At 31.0% G+C, this 20,978-nt stretch overlaps 1 protein-coding gene across 2 annotated transcripts in view; it reads right to left on the bottom strand.

Annotated features, from left to right (window-relative positions):
• LOC129944305 (capon-like protein) overlaps window positions 1–20,978 on the bottom strand; it is a 209,575-nt gene that overhangs the window by 19,813 nt on the left and 168,784 nt on the right. The window contains exons 1-3 of one of the 2 annotated variants that reach the window (XM_056053651.1): window positions 8,068–8,465; window positions 1,461–3,355; window positions 1,092–1,266 (exon numbers count right to left, since the gene is read on the bottom strand). In XM_056053651.1, coding sequence (XP_055909626.1) covers window positions 1,092–1,266; window positions 1,461–3,008 — 1,723 coding nt within the window. In that variant the 5' untranslated portion in view covers window positions 3,009–3,355; window positions 8,068–8,465. Of the gene's footprint in view, window positions 1–1,091; window positions 1,267–1,460; window positions 3,356–8,067; window positions 8,466–20,978 lie in introns of those variants that run through there. The other variant, XM_056053652.1, reaches the window with a different exon arrangement.

Here is a 20,978-nt window from a genome sequence, read left to right on the forward strand (position 1 = left end):
AATCCTTTTGAGATTTTAAGAAATTGAGTCACAACTTAAAATTTTTACATCATCATGAAGCTGACTTTTTGAAAACAAGATATTAAAAAAAATCATACAAAATATATTTGAAACTGTTCTGAGACTTTAGGAAGTTGAAGCTAAATAGATATCTTTAAACCGAATTCTTTCATGATTGATTTTTTGAAAACCATTTTTTTCTCTTTAATAAGAGGATAGTTAGAAATCATACGCAACATGGTTGGAAAAGTTCTAATACTTTTAAATTTTTTGAGTTCTGAAACTTCTTCAACAGTCTTTGAGTTTTTGTACACTCCCTGCTAATATAAGTTTGCTTCCTTTTCAAAACAAGTTATTTAAAAATCAACGCAACGCAAAGCCGTTTACTGATACGTTGACAAATTAAAAGTTTAATGGGAACCTTGATCATTCCAAAGATTTTTTTCGGATCTGTCTGCCAAATTAACTACGATTCTTTTTTATAACAAGGCATTTAATAATGTTTGAAACTATTCTCTTTTTTTTTGAAAATTAACTGAAACCCTTTAAATCAAGTCAACTTATCATTCAGCTGATTTTTTGGATACTATCTGCAAAATTGACTTTACTTCTTTTTGATGAGAGGAAATATAAAATTCATACGCAATATGTTTGAAACTATTGTGAGACTCTAAGAAGTGGAGAACTTACTGGACTCCTTTAAATCGAATTCGTTTATAATTTTTCAGGACATGACCAGTAAAATTAACTTGGTTATTTCTAAAATAGACATTTAACGAACCACACGTAACATGTTTGAAATCGTTTTGTAGTCAACCCTTCAAATCAAATTCTTCATTCACTCAGCAAATTTGTTGGTCACTGTCTCCAAATTAAGCTAGCTTTTTTTTTTGAAAAATGTGGATAAGCACCCGTTTCAAACATTATATCAACGCAACATTTATTTACCATTTTTAACGCATTCAAACATAATGACAACGTACTTCATTTGAGAGCTGTGTATGGGTTCGTTTTCGGAAGGGTTGTTGTATCAAGTTCAGCGTTAATTTTTTGAAATAAAACTATTAAAATTAAACAAAAATGTAACTTACCTTTTTTGGATAAATCCTCATCACTTAATTGCTCTGATGTATGTTCGACATCGAGTAAATCAGACGATGCGTCTGATCTTTCTTCGTTATTATCTAAGGAATTCTTATGAAGGTTAAATTTGTGACATACTTCGAATGCTTGTCCTACTGTCCTAACAATACGCATAGCTTGTGACTGAAATGAAAAGAAAAACAAAACACAATCTGTTAAACTTTATATTAAATATATATGCAAATCATTTCTTAGGTTTTTTAAATTAAACTTATTTTAATAAAGTCATAGCATTATAACCTCTTAGCTTTAAGTTCTTTTATAAAAAGATATCTCAAACGATAAAATTTTGAATAATTTTCGTCTTAAAAATTTACCTCTGAATCAACATCACCAAAGCCATTGCCATTTCCATTCGATAATCCGACGTTACCACTGCCTCCGCTTCCACCACTGCTGCCAACACTGCTGTTGACAGGAGCATATTTGTTGTCAAAAACCTTGCTTGATGTATCCTCGGGTTTTTTAAATTGCTGCTGTTGTTGTTGATGTTGAAGTTGTTGTTGCTGTTGGTGTTGGAGCTGATGGTAGTTCTGCTGCTGCTGTGGTGTGCTTATCCGTCGTTCTGCACACCGAGGAGCAACCACTGGTTCTCTAAATGAGAGCTTTTTTCGTGGCTTATCGGATTTGGGTCTATCATCAGTCACAGTGCCACCCCCTCCATCGAGGCCGCTGCCAACACCTAAGCTGCTGGAACTGCTATTTCCATTGTTTTCAAAGTTTATTTCGTTGAAGGACTTTCTTCTTCGGATTTGTGATCCGTACTCTTGGTCGGATGAGGGGGTGGCAAGTGACACTACGACATTAGGACTTGTGTTTTGCCTATGAAGGATTCCCCTCTTTCCAGTGCCAGTGCTATCTACTGCTACAGCTGTTGATGTCGACGACGAGGACGACGTTGACAATGAAGATGGTGATGCTGGAGGGATGCCATTGCCATTGCCATTGCTACCACCACCCATCACAGTTGTTGTTGTTATCAACCTTTTGCTTGATACTGATGACACCATTGTAGTGCTATTCACTTCCGGGGAGATTTTCTTGAACCTCAAACGTGCCTTCACAATATTTCCGCCCTCCTCTATCATGCTCGTTGGCCGCGGGCTACTGCTCCCCCTTGACTTGCTCGAACTTCTATGGTTATTGTCATCTTTCTTCGATGTGCTTCTCCCGGGGCGTTTACTGGAACGAACTTCATCTTTAATCAGATATACGACGTTCTCGTCGTTGAACAGAATATGCTTGCCATTACTGTGTTTTTCCGGCACTGGCACCGGCACTGCCGCCACTACTCTTCCATCGTCCTCAGATTTGGCACGGATAATGTTCTCAATGAACGTATCGTCCATGAATCGATTGCGGACGTCCTGTTTCTTCTCCGCCGCCAGCTCATTCTCAACAGTGTCAATCAGTTCATTAATGTCAAGACTTTTATTCCTCGAAAGTTGTTTTGATTTCTTTTGGGCGCGCTTTACATCCAATCGACTGAGGCTGCTATCTCTGGCACGGTCCTTGTTAAGCCTGTCAGTCAGAATATCTCGAATTATTCCACCCCCATTGCGGAATATGTTCTTTTGATAATGGGTATTGTTGGATTCCTTTTTCTCATCGGTCGTCGTCGTTGTAGTTGCCGTTGTCGTCTTTTCAGCCAAATGCTGTTGCCTCCTACTGCGGGACCATGGCAGGAAATCAAAAGCCTTTACAATAGGACTCTTTGGGGAGTTGACAGGAACACTGGATGTATTGATCTTTTTACTATGCCACACGTCGTTTATACATCGTATCATGTCATGGTTATGGCGTTTGGATGCCGGCATTTCGATCGGAATCGTTGTTGAAGTCATTACACTCTCGTGTTTCATCATGGCAATTGGAACCGTTTTTTTTTTGAATTTATTTTTCCAATTTTATTATCCCAACACACCGCACCTAATGTGCCAATTCGCACTTCGAGGCGGCCTCTCAAGGCCGTTTCGATTTATGTCGATGATTTGTTTATATAACACAGCTGAGGCCACCACTTTTTGAATTCGTGGTTCACGCACTCCTTGTCAAAACAATAAACAAGGTCACACTTTGGATTTTCTGTTGTTTTTGTTGTAGTTTGTATATTTTTTGGGGTAGGTAAATAAATGATTTTTTTTCCTTTTTGTTTCTAATTAATAGTTTTTTTTAGTTGCACACTCTTCGTGTGGTTGACACGGTTATTAACCTACATTAAGAATATAAGGACACTGAATCATGAGGAAAGAATAACTAAAGGAAAAGCTTTCGCGCACAGAGGTCATTTTTTAAAAGCTAAAGACATTTTTCTTCTTCGTTTTTTTTGTCTCCTTTAATGTGACACCTTTAAGCTCCATTAGTGTGATTGAGAGCAATAATAATTGAATTAACTTATAGATAGCAGGAAAGTGTACACTGTACAGGGTGGCGTGGATGTTTTTTTATGTTTTTTAGTGGAGAGTAAGAAATTTGAACGTTTTTTTTTTTAAATTCTTTGGACACCTTGAGTTCTTTGCATTCATAATTAAGTCTTTTAGATACCATTGAAGAAGACACATAATTTGAGATCATGAGGAACACAGTAACCTAATGGATTCTTGTTCTTATTTAAAAAAAAGGAAAAAAATAACAAAATTTATTGAAAAAATGAACTACTTTCATTTTTGTATTATAACAAAAAAAGAGAGAGTTAGAATTATTAAAAAACGCACCTAATTGTCATAACTATTATCACAACTCAAAATTCAGTTAAATTTCTATACTTCTGAGTGTCTAATTTATAGATTTTTAATGAAAAATTTACATTTATAATCCATTTTATGAGTTTTAGTAAAATAACTCAAGAATGTTCACTCAGGCGTATACGTACTTTTTTAACATATTGAGTTTTTCTCACATAAAGAAGCAAATCAATGACTTAAAGGGCAAGATAGTCAGCTAGATACATTTTTAAGCATTCGATTTATAGGTAACTTGAAAATTCAGCATTTATAGTACACTTTATCTGATGAAATGATATTAGACACGACTGTACACCCAGGCATATACATACATTCTTTGTTATATTGAATTTTATTCACAAATTTAGGGAAAGCAATGACTTTTAGGCAAGACAGTCAAGATACTTTGCTTATACGTGTTTAGTTTTTAATTGAAAAATCAAAAATCAGTTCATCGTTTGTGATTTCAAGAAGAAAATCAAAAACGTCCACCCGGGCGTATACGCACTTTTTTATTTTATTGAATTTTTCTAACAAAATATACCAGAGCAAAGAATTTAGGGTCAAAAAGTGTTAAGTGCTATGTCGCTTGGATTTGTTTTCAATATGTCTTCCATTTCTTTTCTGATTTCATTTAATTTCCCCCGACAAGAGAAATGGCAATGATGATGAACCTTTAAAAAATCTGAATGAAAATTAATTCTAATTATTTTACAGATTGTTGTTTGCAAAAACATTATACAAGTCTTGATATTCGCATGGACCATTAATTGTATTAAATGAACTTGCAGAGTTTTTCAAATTCTCTTTCAAACACTAATTTAGATAGTTTATTCAGCTTTTTCTCCTATGAGAGTACTTTAACTTTTTTTCTAGAAATTGATTAAATTTCGCTACATAAACTTTGGTAAACTTATTTAATTTAAAACACCCTTTAAATAACAAAATTGTTATCTTGAAAACATCAACAAAGTTGCTTCAAAAATATTCTGCAAAGTATTCTAAGAATGAGCGAGGTTGGATGGGTTGGGGGGAGGGTTAAATTATTTAACTTAGAGAACTGGAAGGTGGCAATAGAGTTCACAATTAATGCCACCACGATTAAAAGAGTAAACAACACTCTGGCAGACTGGAAAAGATTATTATTTAAGACCAAAGTGCATGAGAATTTAACAGGAAGTTTTTTTCTTTTTATTTCTTCTTCAATTTTTGCAAAGAAGTCTGATGTTGTCGGCGGTGGCGGTGGCGGATGATGGTGTTTTGAGCAATTTAGCTCAGCTCCAGGCCCACATGCCTTGAAATGCTTGGTGTGAAAATAAACAAAGGAATTATTTATTTTATATGAATTGAAAATTTGTTGCCTGCAAAAACATATTCAAATATTTACAATGTCCGTTTAAATTAATTTAATTTAATTTTTCCACTGAAATATTATATTATCTAAGAAGCAAAAGCAAAAGGCAATGTACTTTAACTGTCAGAGATTATAAATTCAAAATTCAATAAAGACGTTTGGAAAATATTTGCTTTGAAAATCTAAAAACAAAATGAATACACTTTTAAATTCCACGCCCTTCATTGAAATTTATGGGAGTGTTGTGCTAAGCACTTCAATTCCCTCTTGAAGGGTTTTGAATATTCAATGTTCTTTTATTTAAAAAAAGGGATTAGGTACCTTTTAAATTTCACCGCCCAAACAACACCTTAATTTGACAGGAGTGAGTTGTTGGTTTTGGGTAAATGTTGAAAGCACTCTTCGCGCCCTACATAATAAACATGTCAGCTGATTTCAAAATTACAGAAAAATAAGATTAAAATTGAAAACTCAAACTCAAAATAGATTCTTCTTGCACAACTTTTGGTGCGCGTGTGAGGTTGGTCAGGTTGTATCATAATCATTTGAATCTATGTGGCGACAAGTTGTCTCTTCAAAAACAACAAAAAACCTAAATAAAAACAAACTGTAAATTATGTATTTAAATACAAAAACAAAACCATCAAATCTTGTAAAATGATTTTGAAAACAAAAAATATCTAGAGAAATTATAAATTTGATGAAAGAGGTGACGAAAACATAGCGGCGACAAGGAAACACCTTCGTTTCGGTTCAAAATTTATAATAATAATTTTTTTGCTGACTGAGGTGCATCTGAGGAAATGATGAGAATTGTAAAGTTTTTAAGGTGAGAAACATAATTTGAACAAACATAGTGGGTGATTGCTTGTTTAGATGGTTTTTGAGGAGTGGAAAGTTTTTCGGTTTAAATGAAAATATAATTATATTTAACGGGGTCAGATAGAAAGTAGTTCAATGATGTTTGATGCCAAGAAGATTTTAAAGATATGATGAAGGCATCACATAAAGGATGGTGTTTAATGACGTTCACATTAACAGGATACAGGTTTTAATAGGATAAGAACCTCAAAGCAATAAATCATTTCATTAAATAATGAAGGGTTTAAAAGTTATCAAACTTTTGCAAAATAAACTGAATAAAAAATCAAAAACTTTTGTGAAAATTCTTGGTACACTATTTAAAATAACTAATGTTTTTAAAAGTTTTAAACTTAGGTCCTAATCTAAGCTATTAGTTCATCTTATAAAATAACTGAGCATAATATTAATGCATCAATATTACTGACTTTAAGAAACTAAATTAAAAAAAAAAACAAGAAACGACACAAAAGACAGCCTATGGTACCACAAATTTAAGTATTTTGGAGAGAAAATAACAGATAAGAGATAACTTGATGCAAAGTTAAAAATATTTATACCCTTTATTCCAAACATAACTATTTATTTTAAAACATTCAATATTAAATATATTACGGGATTTGATAATTTATAATTAAACAATTTCTTAATTAAGAAAATTGAATCTTATCAACAATATTTAATAAAACATTAAGATTTTAGAGGCAAGTGTGTTTAAAAAATGTAACTATAATAAAAAAAAACTTCTAACAAAAAAAATATCTTCAGGTGGAAGCCTTTAAATATCTTCTCCCTAAAAAGAGAATTTATTATTCACAAAACAGTTCAAAATATCAAACTTTTTGATATCCCTTATTAATTCAATTTATATTGAAATAAGAAAATACATCGTTAGTAAAAATTCAACAAATTTATTGATACAAAATAAAAAAGGCTTTTAAACATTGAGTCCCACAAGGGACACTTCTTGGGCCTATATTTTTTGTCTTTATATTGAAAAAATGAACCAAACATTTGCTTTCATATTAATTTACTAAACTTTGTTCATCATGTGATATCTCCTCATTTGTTATGAAATATTTTTCCAAAAAATTCTTTGCATCACAAAACATAAACAAAAACTTTACATATTTTCACAACAATTTTTTATTTTTTTCCAACTCAATCTAAATTCAACAACTCACTAAATCAGAAAAAAATGTCACAAAATGTTCTCTTTTTTCGCAATTTTTTTTCTCATAAATACCTGTCGCCCTCTAATCTCTACGTCAAAACTCATTTCAAATATTTTAAAAGCAAAATTAAAACAAACAAAAAGAAACTATCTAATAATTCGAGGAAACACTTTCAATATATAAGAAACAAAAAAATGAAATATATAATAGAAAATTATATATCGGAAAAAGACTTGTGTGTCTCCAAAAATACATTTTTAATTAGGTATCCACTTGAAAATAACGTGTTTTGTTGCTTTCAAAAATTCAAAAACAGCAAAAAAAAAGCTCAAGTAATTGAATTTCTTACTAAAAATGTTATTTTCTATTATTTTTTGTTCGTTGTTGTTTTAAAAATAAGAAAATAAAAAAAAGATTTGTATAAGAAAAGAACACCTAATTAAGAAATTCCGTAAATTCAATCAACTTTAAGCTCAAAAATAAAGTCTTTCGAAAAAAAGTCAATATACAAAATGTGATTGTAACGAAAAAAGTCACGAGAAGTCAAAATATGGAATTTACGTTTCTTTACGGTTTCTTCTTTGCTTAAAAATAAAAATAAGAAGTTTAAAAAAAAAATATGGCTGCTTAAATAAAAATAAACATTTTAGTCAGACAATGAGCTAGATGAGTGTATTTTTGCAAGTCACGTGAGTGGTTTTTGGGGAAATCTATCTTTTTCAAAATTTAAGAAATCAAGGAGCTTAAAGGTGACACATCATTTTGAAGTCAAGTTTAACGGTATCAAAACCAAACTGTCACTATAAATTACTTTTTTTTCTCCGTTGAACGGTACACACAATTTTTTTAAATTTTCATTTAATTATAAATTCACTTTTTTTGCTAAATTTCCATTCTGCGCATTTTGGAAAAGACCACAAATAAATCTTTCGATAAATTTCACTGTCACACACCGGGGACCATATTTTTGAACATTTGTACAGCATAGAAACAAAATTATTGTTTTATTTCGAAATACCGCACCGACAATATCGACCGGGGCTAAGAAATAAAAATATTATTATTTTGAAAGAATGACCGTTTCTGTTCGCTGGTACCATACGCACTAAGATTTTCAAAATTGGAGGTGGAAAAACGAACGTTCAATTGTTTCGATGCTGAATTTCAAAAAAAAAAAAAAACAAAAAGGAAGAAAGACTGCTGGCCTGTGGTGGATATGGGTGCTTGGAAAACTCAGTCATCTGTTTAGAACGTGGAAATACTCACTTTTGCTCTCTGTTTTTGTATCTCTGCGCTCCGTTTGGGAGCAGTAGCAGGCAGTATTTGCAGTAGGTACATATTCCGAAAAATCTATTTTTAAATTTGAAAATAATTTTCGAAAGAAAAACTCTCGATAAGATTTTTCCCAACAAACCAACACACAAAAAAAAGAAGAAAAGTCGGCGGCAAAGAAGAGAAGCTAAGTTAATTGTAGTATTTTTGAGGAAAAAAAAAACAAAAGAGAGAGAGTTTTTTTGTAGGGGGGTTTTCAATACTCACCTGTATACCTATACGTTTTTGCTATTATTGTGTACCTTTACTTAGTATTTAGGAAAACGTGTGATTTTCGAAAATTTGTATTTTCAAGATAAAACAAAACTTTTTGTTGTTTTGAATTTTTAGTTTGTATTTCTTCACAAAATTTATCGATGCATATTGATGAAAGTTTAAATTTATGACTAAGAAAGTTCGTTTTCCTAGAATTTTCAAGGATACATTGTCCTTGAAATGAGAGATCTTAAGTTTCCGTGTATACATTTTTGTTTGTACCTTCTAAATTATGTTTTCGAGGTCTCAGAGCAGATAACTTTAAATTACTTATCTAGCTCTTAAAATAAATTGAACTTGGCGAGATATTATACCACCACTCGTAAGGGCTTTAGTGATCCGATGGTTTTTGTAATAAATATGGAGATTTCACTGCCTAAGTTTTTATTTAAAGAATTTCAAACCAAGCTGATTGAAAGAAATAAAATCTTTTTAATGCTATCAAAGAAATTACTATCATAGATTTTAACAAATTGCCAACAATCTATTTCAAAGCTCCATTTACTTTAAGGATCGAATTGAAATCATTTATAAGGAAAACCTCACAAACATGTATAACATCACGAGAAATCCACTCAAATCAAAGTAAGATAAAACTAACAACACAAACGTTTAGAAGACATTCATTTGATGCCATTAAGATACAACAATACATTGGAATTTTAAAACCATCTTCTTGGCTTTATTGCTAAGCCTCATAAAAAGTTACAGCTTTTTATTGGTGTTATACTCTGATGTAAGCTATTTGTAAGAGATAATTTCTACATCCATCGTAAATAATGTTTATGTCCTTTTGGGAATCACTTTTTCATTGGAAATAAAGGGTTACATTGAGATAGTTTTAAAATTGTTGTTGTTAAGTTTATAAGGATTTGCATCGTTTTTAGAATTTTTTGAAAGTTAAATTTTAAATCGTGTTTATTTATTCATCTTTGTGGATTTGAATCAAGCTAATTAATATTTAGATAACAATAAAGTTTACTTAAAACTGTAAATTATAACTTTTAAAATTCAAAGAAGTTCGTTCTTTTCTTTCTGATGAATTTTAAAAGGACATCATTTTGTAATTAAAATTCATAGAAATTCTATGTCAGTATGTTTTTAATAAGAAAATTAACATGAAAAGCTTATTATTAAGAACTTATTTTAAAAATATTGTAGGAAGGGGCTTATGTGGTCTTAATTACAAATGCCCCTCATTTAGTTAAAATTTTGCATCGTTGCAAAGTGAAAAAAAAGTATTTAGAAATAAATACTGGTTACATTCTGATGCCAACAAGTCCTTCGATTAATGTGAATTAATAAATCAATTTTCCAAACATTATTCTCTTAAAGCTTCCGCACATTTTTTGGATGAATATTTTTATCAATTTATAATTTTTTTTCAATTAAAATAAAAAACCAATTACTATCCAAATAAAAAAAAATACAAAAACAAATGTAGAATAAAAATGTTTAAAAATCGATATCGCCAAAAGTAAAGTATCTGTTGGTTTCTAGATCTTGGGAACAAAAAATAGTAGCAAAAGTTGGTAAAAATTGATTTTTATTGAATTGGCTTTGAATTTAATAAATCTTTAAAAATAATATTATTTTCAAGTTAAGCTTAGTAAAAAAAAAAACTGTACAAAAAGTTGGTAAAAACTATTTTCGATTCGAATGGATGGAGAATTAGTGAAGGTGCTGACTTCAAAAAAGAGGCATTCAAATCAAACCTATTTTATCAATTATGCTAAACGTTGCTTTAAAATTTCAGTTAAAATTTTAGAAAAATTCAACTGACAACTTTTTTTTACCAAACACAGAAAGAACTAAAACTTAATAATAAATTGTTTCCGACTCAATTAAACTTAAACTTTAAACTTAATTTGTCTTGTACTAACTGTTGTTATTAGTATTTTGTAAAACTTTAAGAATTGTTGACAGGCATTCACGAATTGTAGGTTAGCTAGGCAAACGGCTTAACACGTTGCTGTTAAACTATTTGCGTAATTTGTAAATTTTATGATTATCAATCATCTGCAGAAAACAACATTTTTGAAAAATTGAATGCATTTTATATATTGTGGATATACATTTAAAAAAATGAGGCTGGGATGCGACCCACACTGATAACTTCCCATCCCGTCTGCCGATTTGTCTTGCTTAAAAGTTTGTCTATATGTATTTTTACCAAATTTGCGCACTATTTTTTGTAGATTTTATTTTTTATGAAAAAAACAGACTGTTGGATTTTTATATACAAAGTACTGAATATTGAAAAAAAATATTTTCTCTGAAATGAAATAAGTTTGAAGCCAATATTTTTAATTTTTGAAAAGCTATTTAAGCCGAAAGTAAATTTTTACCAAGTTTTAGTAGGTATTGTTTTTTTTAGAGTTTTATTTTTTGTAAAAAAAACTGTCAATTCGAATTTTTTAAAAATTTTACCAAATGTTGAAAACAATATTTCTTATAAGATAAAATTAACTTGAAGCCAATATTTAAAATTTTTGAAGAGATATTTGAGTCGAAAATCAATTTTTACCAACTTGTATACATTTTTTTTTCAGGTTTTTATTTTTTGTAAAAAAAACTGTCAATTCGATTTTTCTCAAAATTTGTTCTAATGTTGAAAACAATATTTCTTATAAGAAAAAATTAGTAAGAACCTATTATCTCAAAGTTTTTAAAAGATATTTGAGTCGAAAATCATTTTTTACGATTTTTTGTTAATTTTTTTTTCGGTTTTTAATTTTTTGTACAAAAACTGTCAATTCGATTTTTTTCAAACTTTAACTGAATGTTGACAACAAGATGTTTTGAAAGATAAACGTAAACTAAAGCCAATATCTCAAAATTTTGAAAAGATATTTGAGTCGAAAATAAATTTTTACCACTTTTATAATTTTTTTTTTTAAGTTTTTATTTTTTGTAAAAAAAGCTGTCAATTAGATTTTTCTCAAAATTTTATCAGATGTCAAAAACATTATTCTTCGTTGCACAAAATTGTTTTAGAGATGAAATCATATTTCAGTGGAAAATTTTGGAGGTCAACATTTTTTTTTTCAGTTCTATTGATTTATAAAAAAGACCGTTATACTGATTGTTTTCAAAAAATATACCTGTATGGTATTACGTTACAATATATTATATAAAATTTAATTCAAGTCTCTAGCGTTTTTGGTTCGTAAGATATTCAGGGTTAACCAAATTTTTCACCTTTTTTTCAAACTGCTATGGTAAAAAAAACCACCCACGCAATTTTCTTGAGAGCCCTTTCTGCATCTTTCTGTCTTATTATCTGTATAACAAAAATTATTTGAAGTCGATATCTCTTCTAGTTCTTGAGCTATGGAGGACGAAAAAAACGTCGCGAACGTACGGACGTTCGGACGTACGGACGTACGAACGTACTTACACACGCACGCACATACATCTTTCTAAAAATCTTTTATTTCGATTCTAGGGACCTTGAAACGTCGAGAAATGTCAAAATTTTCAATTTGACAAATCGGACCCATTACAATAACTTCCTATGGGAAGTTAAAAAAAAACAACACACCCATAGGAAGTTATTGTAGTGTTTCCGATTTGTCAAATTGAAAATTTGTACATTTCTCGACGTTTCAAAGTCCCTAGAGTCGAAATAAAAGATTTTTAAAAAGATGTCTGTTCGTACCGCGTACGTCGGTACGTTCGCGACATTTGTTTGTCGTCCATAGCTCAAGAACCAGAAGATATATCGACTTCAAATAAATGTTGTTGCACAAATAATAAGGCAGAAAGATGCAGAAAAAGCTCTCAAGAAAATTGCATGGATAGTTTTTTTAACATAGCAGTTTAAAAAAATGTGAAAATTTTGATTAACCCTAAATAGCTCACGAACCAAAAACGCTAGAAACTGGAATTAAATGTTATATAATACAAACATATTTTTTTAAGAAATACAACAAATTGGCACCTCGAAAATTTTACGAATATAAAATGATTTTATCTACAAAACAATTTGTGTACTGAAAAATAACGTTTTAATATCTGGACAAATTTTGATAGAAGTCTAACTGACAGTTTTTTGTATAAAAAAAAAGCTAAAACTCAAAGTTGAATTTCGGATCAGATATCTTTTCAAAATTTTGAGATTATGGCTTCTATATAATTTTAACTTTTAAAAAATATTGTTTTTAACATTCTGAAAAATTTTGAGTAAAATATAATTGATAGTTTAAAAAATTAAAACATGAAGAAACAAATTAATGCAAGTTGGTTTGAGATATTGGATGTAAACTACTTTTATCTTTTAAAACATATTGTTGTCAACATTCATTAAAATTTTTAGAAAAATCTAATTGACAGTTTTCTTACAAAAAATCAAAACCTAACAACAAAAACAATACTAAAACTTTATATGAAAAATATTGTTGGTATTTTTAAAATGTTTAAGAAAAAATCGACTAATAACTTTTTTAACCCAACACGAAAACCTTCATACTTTTAGGCAAAACAAATCGACAGACGGGTTGGAAATTTATCAATGTGTGTTGCATCCCAGCCTCGTTTTTAGTTTTTAGTTCTTTCTATTTTCGAAGCATAATTTAAGCCAATGTAGTCCCATGTTTCTTCCAAAAATTATTATAAGTAGATCAATCAGAATTAATTTATCGCTCTTTTTAAGCTTAAAAGCACAGCCATTACATTTTTTTAGAAATAGCAACATTAATGGACTCTGTACAGACATTTTCAAATGAAAAAATTTTCATTATTAAATTCACAATTTTATGAAACATTTCAGGACCTAAATTTTCATATTTCTAGGTTTTTATTGAACTAAACATAACTATTTTATTTATACTTTAACATGTTACAAAAAAAATTGTTCACTAATGTATTAACTAAAGTAGTGTTACTAGAAACAGAAAAATCACAATCAACTAGCTTCAAGATATGACTTTTAGAAGCATTACAAAACTTTAAAAAATAAAAGCATACATCTTTCTCCAGAGCCATGATTATTCCATCTGTGCATCGTTAGTCTTCATGCTCAAGGTTGTAAAGAAAGCTCTTTTTGGAATGATTTTTAAAATGTTCCATATTTATAAAATATTTAATTCAAACAATTCAGCATTATTTTCTTCTAAATTGGATAAAATTGGCCAGGACTATAACTTCAAGCATAATTATTGAAAGGTTTATGAGGCATGAAATTGCAATGACAAGACAATTATTCTTAATTTTATTTCTCCCAATTGGCGACTTAATTTCAAAAAATTTAAATGCAAATTCTCTTATAAGCATTTGAAACAAAACACACAAAATTCTCAATCCCAACACCAACGTTAACGCACATTGCATACGAATACGAATAATGATCAAGTTTTATTGTTCTTTTATTCATTTTATGTCTTAATGTCTTTTCAATTTGCGTTTAATCATTTCTACCACAATCTTTGTTCCTTGCGAATAAAAGAAAGGAATGCCTTGGCCTTCCATTTTCGATGCATTAAGACATGTTTCATTCTTCATTTAATCGTCCTACCGTACTCTGTAATCATTCTGCTTGCAATAAAACCCATATCCTTTTTATCCTTTCGACGTTATTATTATTGTTGTATTTCTTTTGTTTTATAGCTGAATACCATTCGAAAAGGTAGAAGTAGAGTAGAGCTATTCTCATAAATTTGACCCGAATTTTTATTTTCTTCTACCTCAAAACACCACTCATCTCCCCCTTTCATCCCCTAAAAGTTACCGCTTAAAAAACAAAAAAAACAACAAAAAACATGAGAAATGAAAACAATTTGTTCAGTGGTTGGCGCCGATGAACGCCACTGCCGCCACCGCTCCACTGCTTTTACTTCTGAATGCTGAAGCTGTAGCTTCTGGTGGAAAGTGGTAATGGAAGGGATAATACCCACCGAGCAAGAGTAAATACCCACAAGGCAGTTAAAGTGGTATGAATTTAAGATTCCACAGACATCCGAGATGAGGTTGTTTTTTTTTTCTGTGTGTGCTTATTTCCCATTTAATGGAAATGGAAATGAAAATGAAAATGTAGATGTATCTTTTCAGGAGAAGTCTGCATCCACAACGAGAACAATATTCTATCAAAAGTTGTAACGTTAAATCGTTGAGATGGAAAATTCAAATTTGATTTTTCAATTTCAATTCAAATACTCTTACATACTCGTATTCTAAAAACAACTTGATTCCGATCTCGATCTCATCTCATTTTATCTTTTTTCGTCTAGTCGTTCGACCCTATTATCTTCTATATTGACCTTTTTCTTTTACTTCCGGTCATATCTTTCTTGTTTATTTTTGTTGACTATTTGACGATGTGAATCGAATTCTCAAGGACACAAAGTTGTTTAAAGTGTCATTTGAGCACCCTTAAGGCAAATAAATAAACAAAACAAAAATACAAATTTGAAAGCACACCCAAAAAACGCACACCCCAAAACTTTATATCTTCACTTTGTTAAATTTAAAAAATCAAGTTCTTATACAAAATTTGAATAAGTAATTATAAAAAAAATATATAAAATATAAAACATTACTTTAGAATTTTTGAAGGAAGTATGTATGTGTGGGGGTGTGATGGGGGATATTTTAATTTTGTTGGCTTTTTTCCAGGCTACCGCCAATACCTGTCGCTCAGATTTAATGTACTCGCTTTTGACTTTGACTGCTGGCTGTGATGATGCTCTGGGACTGGGATGATCGACGATGGAACGACGACGAAGCCGACATCGTTCCGCCAAACGAGGTGGCGGCGGTAATAATGTTGTAATGACTTAGTTCGTATATCCATCATTCTAATACATCATTAGTTATTTTTGGACAAATGGATAGGTGTAGAAATAATACAAGGTGCACACTTCAGGTTTTTTTTTCGAAGAAAATTTGCAAATTAAAATTTATTATTAGTTTTTGAAAGCTCAGAAAAATAGAGTTTATTATAGCTTGAAATACTTTTGACCCTATGGTATGTAGGCATTCAAATTAAGTGTGCAAGTGAATTTGGACGTGAAATATGTTTCTGAGAAGAAATCCGACTATCTTCAAATGGCTAATTCTATTTTTTAAACAAGGCATTCTTGAGGAGTTTTAGTAAGACTTTTATACGAAAGCTATATTGAACACTAATTAAGCTAGATCCAGATTGAAATAAGATGTCAGTGTAAATTGGTTTTGAATTCCTGAACATTGCAAGGACAGGAAAATTCAGAAGGTGGTACATCTTTCCACATTCGCGTAGTACGGCAAAAGAACAAATCAGTGTTTGAGACTTTGAACCAGTTTATTAATTTTTAAATTTTTTAATTGTTGAGCTTATTTAAAAAATTCTGTTATTTTTGATCATAATGAACCTATGAATTAATTTGATAATAACGGGTGTTTTCCTAAGACTTCTGGTTTTCAAAACTAGCAATACTTATTTCGAAGATTGTCTTTTTGACTGCTGTCTTTTGATTTATGCTCATTTTGTTGCAAATTTATTGCCACCATAATAGTTCGATTCTCGCCGCTCGACAAAACAATCAATTTACTGAAGCAAGCTTTTGGTATCGCGTCGTGAGCCTGTGGCGTGACCTTTAAGGTGCAATTGCTTCAAAAAGTGTTCGAAAATCGGACTTCTCTGCTGCGTTTTATTTCTTCTTGAAAACCAAACGTCAAAAAGCGTGCTCTGACCAATTTGAATTGATTTTTAACTTAATAGCACTTCTGAGGTGGATACTGAAAAATCAGTTTACAAAATCGGCTGATAATTAAGAAAAAACCCCAACATTTTAATTCAATTGGTTGAAAAATGTAAACATTATGACTCCAACCAGTTCTAAAAATGACGTAAGAGCATTTTAATGTTTAAGTGTTAGAAAATGCCTTTAACACTTAAGCTCGAAAACATAGTACTAAGTTTTTACTTCCATAATATTTAGGGAGATTATTTTTGAGGTCTTAGTAGACCATTTTAGTAAAAGACAAACAAAATACAACATTATTTTTTCAAAGTATGGGTTGGTCCCAAGCCCCTTAAAGAAAAAAGAACTACAACAATGCTGCTGAACCAATAAATTTGTTTGTCACTTATCATTTTAAGCGCTTTTGAAAAGTGTTCAAGAGACTGAAACATTTGGTATGAGATAGGAGGTATAAACACGCTTTTGACTTGTCTCAAAGAATAATATCTAGATAATGACTGGAGAAAAACTTTTTGTATTGTCTCAGGAAATCAAAATATCTTGAGGAATTTTTTGCGGAATGCTATCGTTCAACAACAGGTGGTTTGGGATGCACTATATCGAGAGTTTTGAGATGTAAAGTTTCCTCGATAGCGATGCCAATTCTGAGAAGGTTAAATTACATTTTGACATTAATCAATAGACAAAAATAAAAATCATTCTGTTTTGAACCTATGTAGCTCCTTATTTGGTGAAAATGCTTTCACACACTAAAAATATTTTATCCAACAATAGTTCATAAAACCTGCCTGGTTCATTGGCCAGGTTCATAGCTCGAAGTATGGGTTCTTCAGTTAGACTGTAGTCAAGTTAGAGGGGGAACTTACTCAAAAACGAAATAAATTTAATGGACGAAGAAATTTAGAAAATATGTACATGCTGTAGAATCCCCAATGGGTCAATCAATTTCCAAAGAAATGGAAAACGTTCTTAGAAAAAAAAACAAAGGATATACAAATATGAACAAATATTCCAATCCTTAAATGGGGATGAAGAACAGTGTTTTGACAGTCAGTTTTTAGTTTATGAGAATGATATTGAAAGCCACACAGCTTCAGAAAAATCTATTGAATACCTTTAACACTCGCTTAGATTTTATCAAAAATTAAAGCTTACAAGCACACAACCATTGTCAAGATGTCCAAGATAGCTGCTTGTCCTGAAGTAAATACTTTTCTGTTACTTAGGAGACATACTCGACTAGGGGTTATTGAGAATACTTGTATTTATTTTATTGTTACATTTACTTCGATGTTCCTAAATATATATACATTTTGTTTTTGTTGACCATGAACTTGAATGTTTCTAAATTCCTTGAGCCTCTCCATTATTTTTGGTTAAAATTAAAAATAAAAGAAAATATTTCAACCCATCAAAGTTTTTTGGAACATCCTGTATTCCAAAGTTCGCTGTTACAAATAAAATAAAACTTCCATTTCCCATCCTATAAACATATTTATGTGTATATACATTGTAGACGGTGGTTTACCTCTTGCAGTTTCAAAATTTTAAAATATACATTTATTTTTTATTTTTTGGTACTACAATTTTTGTGTGTTTCTATTTTCTTTTTGGATAACGACCAAAATTAATTATAAAATCGAGCCAGATTCGTTTAGTTTCATTTGTCATTTGTTTAAAATGGCTCACTACTTTTCTATACTTATGTATGTGTCTTTGGGGTTAAAATCTTATAGTATTAGATTCGAAAATAAACAAAAATAATTTCGCATAAATTATATAGCTATGCTATAAAATATTACAGTCGGCACCATAATTCTGATGAAATTTCGCCTGCCTGGATAGACTTAGACATAATAAAAAATAGAAAAAGTGGCGTGGTGGCAGAAGCAGAGTCATCATCATCATCACCATCATCATTGGAGACAGCTTCGGTTCGGTTCTATATAAATTGTCATTTTAAATTCAGTTCAATAATCTGTTTATTGAAACATTTTGTTTATTAGATGGCAGATGGTATGAATGTTGAAATTGTAATAAAATGGTGGTTTTTCAAAAAGTTTATATAGCCACGCGCTAGTATCATGCAATATTAGAATCTCAAATAGTGAGAGTTTGTAGAGTGTTTATATTTGTATATTTTATATACTTTCCTTTCGGATGTAAAAGTTGTGTTTTCATAAACCATACTACGCATAATAATTTTAAATATTAAAATTTTTGAAATATTATTTTTTGGTTACATTTTATTGATTCACTTTTTTTAAGTCACTGTATTTACAATCAAAGCAGGAATACAAAAGGTTATGCAATCTCAAAAAAGAACTTAATTAAAAAAACACGGCTCCTAAGCTCGTTGAATGCAAGGACTCGAATTCTTTTCGGAAGACAGTACAAGTGTTGGGTTTGCGGAATAGAAGGGTATTGTTCACAATTGATGAACTTGCTGATTATCTTGAAACTCTAATTCTGCCTGACCCTAATCTAAACACAATGAGCTTTGCATTCCCCAATGTCATTATTCCTGAACTGGATTCCAATCTCCCAATAGTTGAACTAGTAGCTGTTTAATAAAAAATGAAAAATAACAAAGTATCTGGATCTGATGGGATCCCAGTGGAGTTTTATAAACATGCTACTCCTGGGTTTTTGGAATATCTGTTAGAACTTTTAAATAGAATATTCATTGAAGAGAAAGTGCCTGAAAATTTTCGTCTGTCTCGAATAACATCCATTTTTAAAAAAAGGTAACCCTGATTTGCCAGAGAACTATAGAAGAATTGCTGTGCTTAACTTATTAAGAAAAGTGTTTACACAAATACTCTATACTCGACTTACGACCTGGGCAGAAGATAATAATATGATAAGTTGCTTTCAAGCTGGTTGTCGAGCCAACCTTTCAGCTATTGATCAAATGTTTGTACTCGGCATCACTGCTAGCCGTTTTATTGATAAAAAAAGAACTTATAAGCCTTTTTCGTTGATTTTTGACACTATTAATAGGAGGTCCTTACTTTATAAGCTCTCAGCAATTGGCCCATCTACTTAATTTATCAGAGTCTACGAAAAAATTCTCGAAAACATGATGGCATCTGTTCAGAATGGTACAAAAGTATCTAGATAATTTAGTTGTGAAGCAGGTGTCCTTCAAGGATATGTTCTAAGCTCTATCATGTTTGCACTGTAAATGAACTATGTCGAAAACAGTACACCTGGGGGAGTTCAGTTCAGGGATATTAGAGTGTTTTTTTATGCTGACGATCTGGTGATTTTATCAGACAGTCCGCTTACTCTACAGCGCCAGATAAACAAGCTAAAACAGTTTGTGATCTATGGGATCTAAGAATAAATACTACCAAATCCAAAATAATGGTTTTCAGATCTCGAAATAGATCAATTGGCTATGGGCGGAATTGGTCTTTAGATGGTGAGATAATTGAGGTCGTAAATAAATTTAAGTATCTTGGGTAAACAATGACATATAATCTTAACATTCAAACCTTTATAAAAGAAAAAACAACCGCTGCAAAAATTTCGCAAATAAACTCGTAGATCCAATTTCAAAATTCAAAGTTTTCAATGCCACCGTGAATACTTGTTTTTGTTATGGTAATGAAGTATATGGTTTCGAACAGTTGGAGAAAAGTGGAAAATATACAGAGGTATTTTTTCAATCAAATATTAAGGTAACCTATCAACAGTCCTAATTATGCTATCCAACTAGAGTCAGGCTTACCTCAAATTTTCTTGAAAAACTTTATGATCAAAGTTATGAAGCGTTCCGACCAAAACTTGCAAAAAAGATTCCTTAAAGTTTGTTTTAATTGTGGATCTAGTCCGATCAAAAACTGGTATGATCTTGCTGTAGCACATAACCTTTCAATATGATTGCCAGTGGACAATGTGGTAGCATTAAAAAATGCACTATATGAATGTATATCTCTTATAGATGACTCGATGTATAGGCTTTGTGTTGTGAGGGACTGCATCAACATCCAGGAATATATACGAACAACTCAATCTGAAAGTTTGTGTAGAAAATTATTTAAGAGAAGAGTTTACAGTTTCTGAAATGAGCTTGATCTTCAAGATCAGAACGAAAATGCTAGATTTGAACTATAGACCACATAGAACAGACCCGTAGCACGATGGTGCGTTACACTGTCATGCCAGAGGTCTTGGGTTCGATTTCTGCCGATGCCATCTAAAGTATTTTCACGGGTACTGCCTCTTGCGAGGAATTGACAAATTCTCCAAGATTAAAACTGGTCATGAAAAAGTGCTTTCTCAAATTAGCCGTTCAGATTCGGCATATAAACTGTAGGTCCCCTCCATTTCTGACAATATTACCCGCACACAGGAATGGTTGAGAATGGTAAGTCACTAGGCCCTAGTTTTCAACGGACTGTTGCGCCACCCAATTTATTTATTTATTTAGACCAGACTTAAACCC

Source organism: Eupeodes corollae, chromosome 2, assembly GCF_945859685.1.
Source record: "Eupeodes corollae chromosome 2, idEupCoro1.1, whole genome shotgun sequence".
NCBI classification, from domain to species: Eukaryota; Metazoa; Arthropoda; class Insecta; order Diptera; family Syrphidae; genus Eupeodes; species Eupeodes corollae.